Source organism: Populus euphratica, unplaced genomic scaffold (genome assembly GCF_000495115.2).
Source record: "Populus euphratica unplaced genomic scaffold, PopEup_1.0 scaffold566.1, whole genome shotgun sequence".
NCBI lineage: Eukaryota > Viridiplantae > Streptophyta > Magnoliopsida > Malpighiales > Salicaceae > Populus > Populus euphratica.
The window spans coordinates 17,718-24,511 of NW_011500440.1; the positions used below are offsets into that span (position 1 = coordinate 17,718).

The window sequence follows — 6,794 nt, forward strand, 5'->3', positions numbered from 1 at the left end:
ACTCCGTCGTTTGTTTTCATGTATTATTTCATTAGTTTTCCCAATTGAGATTGACAGAAGCAATTATTTGAAGTTCTTTCAGATGTTTGGTTATTGTTTGATAAACTATCTAAGCTCCTGGCTGCATTAAGCTACTGTTATTAAGCAGCCCATCAGGCTTCGTTTCTTGTATGTGATAAATTCTTCTCTCTTTCTTTATTGTGATTAACAATGCAAAAACACTAGTCAAAATGGAGAAATTACTTATATTATCATGAACATTACAGTTCGAAACTTTACAGCTGCATCACCCTCTCTTTATTTTCTTATTTTCTGTTTACGTGAGATGTTGATTAGATGTTGCTTGTTACAGGCTTGCTATTTCATTGCTGTGAATATTGACGAAACCATCTCTTATCTTCTCAGTATGTCTCAGATGTTCTACAGTGGGACATCAGAGGGATAGTCCTGAGGATGTGCATAGATGGTTTCTCTGAGTTGTTTCTCTTGCTCGCAAATATTTGGTGGTGGAATATCATAGACATCAGAGAACAAGTACTTGAGTGGAGGTTTCTCTGTTTTCTCTGCCACTTGAATCACTTGCAGAAGCTGCGAGAAGGTTAAAGAAAACTTGAACTGTGACCTACTAAAATATGTTGAACAATGAAGAAGATGCTTATATGGAAAATTCTATCGACTTTCACCTGCTTCTTGATGCTGCTTCTGAGCTCTGATTCTTTCTCCTCACTCCACCAGCCATTTCTTTCCACCCATTTTCTGAATCTATTTACAGGATTCCGTTCCTTTTTCCAGTAGTCGATTTCATCAACTGGCCGATACTTCGTGGAATCATCAGATGTGGAGTGGTGTCCTACTCTATATGAAAGGGCCTGAAGGTTTACATGCTTGTTAGTTTTCAGGATGATATAAAAAAGTTATTTTGGCAATTGTGAGTTTCGGAAGGGATCCATGTCTCGGATGCTGGCAAGAAAATCCTACAATCAAGTTCAATCTCACCTCAACTAATACAGGCCTTTGCTCACTTATGGCCATTTCGCGAGCTGCATGTATTGCACTGTAGACAGCAAGAGCATCGTTTCCGTCCACCCGGATGCTTCGGATTCCATAAGCTCGACCCCTGACAACAATGCCATCGCCTGTAAAACATAGGCTATATAAGCAAACATGAAAATTATTTATCACACAGTATACTTTACATGCACTTCAGGATCAGAAGATGCTCCCAGTTCCCTTTCAGGACTCTTGATAGACATGACCTAGAGGATATGCCAATTCCAGGTGACATGAGAGGTAAACTACTTAAACAAAGAAGAAACTGGTATGCACACTTAGTTTACATAGACAAAATTAAAAAAAAAAAAAAATGGTCAGCATAGGTCCAGATAATGTGATCGGTTTGGTCTACATGGACCTGTAGAAGTTACTTGTAAGCTGTATCAAAGGAAATCTTGTACTTGGAAATAAAACTGGAAGCGGAAGAAGAGAAGTGATCAAAATAGTACTTCGAAATTGTTCTGATATATGGGTACTAATGGCCCAGCCATTGTTGCGACAGATGAAGACCACAGGAGCTTCTGTCACTGCTGCAAAGTTCAAAGCAGCATGAAAATCTCCCTGACAAATTAGTTACCGTTTAGAAATTGGACTGCAAAATCACAAAATCCTAGCGGAAGGAGTAAAAAGGCTAAAGAACTTGTTGTGTTATTACCTCACTGGTACCACCATCTCCAGTGTATGTGACAACACATGAATCCTTTTTGTCCATTTTAAGAGAATAAGCAACACCTACTGCTTGAGGAAGTTGAGTTCTGACATGCAGCATAAATAGTAATCAAGAACATTTGATTATATACGAGCGTAACATTGATTGACATTAAGAGATCATATGAGAAAGTTATTTGCAATTGCTTATGGGATGGATATATTACGCTATCGGTGACGAAATTGTGACGAAATTGTGCTTCTTAGACCCATAATGTATGGGCATCTGCCTCCCTTTCCCATAATCATCCTTGTTTCCAAAGCATTGGTTGGCAAATTCTTGAATTGTGAAACCACGCCAGAATAGAATTCCAGGCTCTCGGTACTGACAGTGCATCAGATGGATCAATGCCTTGCTTAATACTATTGACGTGACAATTTGGCCTGAAACTGGGAATTTAAGCATCTAATGTAACAAATGCTGTACCTGAGGCAAGATAATATCATCTGCACTTAGTGCAGCTGCTGATGCAATGTTTATTGCTTCTTCACCAGTTGAGGTCAGGTAGAAGGAAATTCTCCCTTGGCGCTGTGCCTCATAGAATACGGTATCCATCATCTGAAGGCTGACCATGTTACTATAAATCTTCACTGCAATTTCCTCGCTCAACTAAAAAAACGTCATGCAAAAGCAGCAAACATTAAACAACTCGTAATGCTGTACTTGTAGCTAGATTTAACGGTCGTGGATTATTTCTTTTAGATGGAAAAATTATACCTGTTCATAATCACTGCCTATGATTATTTCTCCATTGTCATCAAGAACACGATAACAGGGTACTCTCTTGCCATTGGACTCCGATAAGAATCTCATTTCAGGTATGTACGTGACCTTCCCACCGGGAAAATCTAGGGCCTAAACCAGAAAGATATCTTTTCAATTTTCTAGTCATTGGAACATCACGAGTTCAATTTTCAAAATCCAGAAAGGTCTCATGTGAACTAATAGGAGAGACAAGGAAAGATTTGATTAAATAACCCATCCATTTGGCACACACTCTAAAAACTAAAAAGAGAAGAAAGTTGTGAGTTTACAGGAAGTTATGTGTCTGCACAAGACGTTCATTTAAAATTATTATCGTCGTAGAAGCATTTTTTTATATGCTAAAAAACAAATTGATCGACTCATGCGGCTCGCCAATCTAGTTTTAGCGAGAGTACTAATTGGGCACAACGTTTTGGACCAAGATGAGCTTAAACTGTACGAAACTGGAGTCAGAGAGAGGACCAATAAGATGAACTTCAATTAGGGGTACCCATACGACAGACTAAAGCCCAGGCCTAAATTAGCTGGAAGTGGGGAACTCGAATACAACTTTCAAGAATCAGCGCCCCTAATACGGGTCTTCTTTTTTCTTTGTCGTTTATATTTTGCTTTTGCCTTTGCTGGTCCAGCCTCCAAATAAATAGGTGTAAAAATCACAAAAGGGTCTCTTTTTTTGACAGCGATGCGAGTTTGTGACAGTAGATATGTGCTCAGCCAGTCAATTATTTCTCAAGAGATCGAGTCCCAAGTGGTCAACGTCAATGGAAACAGAGTTTGGATAACGATATGGGAGTGAGACTATGCCGAAAGAACGTCACGTCTTCAACTTATCATCTCTCAGTCTTTTTTTATTTATTTTTTTCGAGTGCTAAATATTTTATTTAAAAAGTAGAACGTCGAAATATAGGATTGGAACCAATATATGGATAAGGATTAGGTATGGATAGTAGTGGATGATTGTCCAAAAAGAAAAGGAATGATATCACTGCCCCTCCCCAAAGGAAGGGAAGCTAATTCCACCTTTCTTGAGACAGATATTTAGCGTTAAATATCATTAGGGTAGATAATCTTCGATCCATATTTTGCTTTATTAAGAAGAAAGATTCTTTAATCATCTAGATGGTGGCCAAGTGGTAAGGACTTAGGATCAAGGGGTTTGCTCTCTTTATAGTCTCAAGTTCGAGTCCTTAGTTGCTCATATGATAGCCACTGGAGGCTTACATGATCGTTAACTTCAGGACTCGTGGGATTAGTCGTGGTACGCGCAAATTGGCCCGGACACCCACATTAATCTAAAAAAAAATTGTTTTCATGATTTCTGTATCAGGATTTTTCTTTTTAATTAAGAAGAGAGGAGGGAGGATTAATTTGTCTTTATAGATAATCGGAGATGGGATTCTTTTTTCTTTTTTTGATAATATAAAAATATTGAAAAACATGCTAAGTTCGCTCGTCCAAGCATTTCTCTCTCTCTCTCTCCAAAAATGATATTTTCGCAAATCTTACGTCATATTTATTTTTATAAGGGATACGAACTACGTAAAAATTACTGTTTGTAACCTGCTAGAATCCAGGTTAAATCTTTAGTTCATCTTAAAAACATCCTTGTTCTTAGAGTAAACATGTGGCAGTATGAAATTTGCGGAACATTTTAACACTCCAAAGATGGTGTGACAATCCGTAAAGCAACATAAGAATTGCGTCAACAATTTCTGGATTTGAAATGAAACTAGATTCTTAAGTTCAAATTTGCACATAATATATATATAGCTCTCTCTCTCTCCCCCTTTTATCAAAGGTAAGATATTAGGTGACAAGCGGGCCGTGATGTTTGTGAACCAAAATTGTCTTATATGCTCAACACTCGATAATCGGGTAAAATGAAGCAATTCATGATCAAAAGAAGAGAAGAACATAAATAAGCAGGCCCACTAGAGAATACGGGGTTGGATATTAGATTTACCTGGCTAGTATCATGATCATCATCATCCGTAGAGTAGAGCTGTTCAAGTTGGCTTGCAGCTTTGGTGGATTTGAATCGCTGGAGGGAGAAACGGGTGGTGATTGATGAGTTGAATGGAAATACATGAGGAGTTGGATGATCCTCATGAATCCCTGCTGGGATAAATATTGATGATAAAGAGTGCCTAGAACAAGAAGAAGTCCAGAAATTTTGGTGGAGAATTCCCATGAAACCCACCTTTCTGTTTAAGTGATGGGAAATGGCTCTAGATTTTGCCAACCAAACAGGCATGGTAACAGAAGGGATGAAACGTCTGTTCTTGCTTTTTTTTTTCTTTTTTTTCTTTTTTTTCTTTTTTTTCTTTTTCTTTTTCTCCACTGAATGAAAATGCTGATGATCACAAAAACAGAAGAGAAGGGAATGCAATGAGTGATGCTTTGCAGACAGATGTCCATCCTTATGCTAGGGTTGGTGCCTATCTCAGTCTCACATTAACATGGCCAGAAATTGCTAGCCCCCCTAGGATAGAAGTTATGTACCATACGTCTTTACTCTGCTGGATGTGACAGATCGCCAGTACACTCCTCATTGCAGCCTTCCATCTCTCTCCTTTTCTTTTCTTATCCTAAAAATCATTTTTAGTTGTGAATGTAATATATCATATGATTCCTCACATTTTTATGTTTAATTATGTAATTTTTTTCAAACTATGACTCATTACATAAAAAATATATGTAATATTGGACTATCACATAATCAAGAATAATCATCGGACTTAATTGTAAAATTTTATCGTAAAACTTAATTGTAAAATTTTAAAAACACATAAGCCAAATATTAATTTGTAAATAAAAATAAAACATAGGGACTAAAATATTTAACAAAAAATCAAAGGATTCGATGAAACTTTATGAAAAGCCTTGGTTACTCTACTCGTGTCTGTAACCAATCAAAAAAAAAAAAAAACAGCAACACGCAACATATTCCATTACATTACTTTTCTGTTGTATTTTATAAATGATTACATTTCATAATATTAAACCAAATATATATGTCATTTAAATCTTAGCTTCCGATAACACTATTTTTATTTTTATTTTAATAGAGAGAGACTTGATGACTGCCGCAAGACGTCGGGTTACAATTATAGTTTTAATAAAAAGAAAGTTGAAGTTACGAAAAAAATTGATTGTGTTATTAAATCGGTATTTATGGCTAGTTAATTTTGAAAAAAAAATTAATTTTATATTTATCTTAGTGTCAAATTAAATAATTTAAGACTTTCTTTAACATTACCCTTAATCTAACACATCTAAAATAACATTAATAATAGTTATAAATATAATTTAGCTTTAAAAAAATTAGATAATATTCTGAAAAAATATTGAGAAAATAATTCATTAGCCCACCTGAGTTTTATGGCTTACCCTATCAAACTCGTAATCTAGTCATGGATTATATTGGGTTTTATAAAAAAAAATTGTAAATTATTGTTTTTTACTTAATTATATAATAAAAATAGATATTTTTAAAATTAATCATTAGGTCAATGCTAGAATGTTTATTTTAAACCGTGATAAATCTACATAAAATAAACTAAAATAAATTATAAAAATTAATTGAAAATTAACTAAATATTGAAGACTAAAATTAATTAAAAAAATCAAAAAAATAAAGAACCTTAAAAATGTTTATGGACCAAAAACTCACGCATCTTACCTTAATACTAGTTACATGACCCCCGCGATGCTGTGGGTCAATGTTTTGCATAAAAAAAATTTAAAAATAAAATTTAAAAATATTAGGTCTTTTTGCAAAGTCATGCCAAAAAGTTTTGGATTTGACCACAACATCTGATCTAAAAGTAATATTTATAATATTAATAATAACATTAAACTTGCATGATTCAAGTTTAAGTGAATTTGACTGTTATATCAGATTTAATAGCCTTGGATATGGGTCTGGCTGTAAAGTTGTGTCATAAAATTTTGATAATTAAATAGATTAATTAAAAAAACCAATAGAAAGAAAAAAAATTGATGATGAAAAAGAAAAAAATATGAATTAACTGGGTTAATCTTTCAAAGCAAATTAACCCGATAAATATTGGATTTGTGTCGTGAAAATTTGATAACTAAATAAAAACATTTGATGGGTTACCCAGAATTAATTGGGCTAACTCGTCAAACCAGATTAACTTGTCAAAAAAAAAAAAAAGGGGGCAAAAAAACAAAAAGAAAAAAATTTTCTCTAATTAGCCAAATCTAAGATAACTAAATAGAAAAAAAAAACATCAACCAATAG

The 6,794-nt window shown here is 34.6% G+C and overlaps 1 protein-coding gene across 1 annotated transcript; it reads right to left on the reverse strand.

The window, feature by feature from the left end:
* Positions 1-227: 227 nt before the first annotated feature.
* On the reverse strand, positions 228-4,859 carry LOC105114693 (2-oxoisovalerate dehydrogenase subunit alpha 2, mitochondrial-like). Its single transcript, XM_011011333.1, has 9 exons — positions 4,491-4,859; positions 2,480-2,617; positions 2,189-2,371; positions 1,929-2,086; positions 1,709-1,808; positions 1,503-1,614; positions 997-1,136; positions 684-869; positions 228-588 (listed from the first exon to the last, which is right to left on the reverse strand). Exons 1-9 carry the CDS (start codon positions 4,779-4,781, stop codon positions 421-423), a joined length of 1,476 nt encoding a protein of 491 aa, XP_011009635.1. The 5' UTR covers positions 4,782-4,859; the 3' UTR covers positions 228-420.
* Between the last annotated feature and the right edge of the window lie 1,935 nt (positions 4,860-6,794).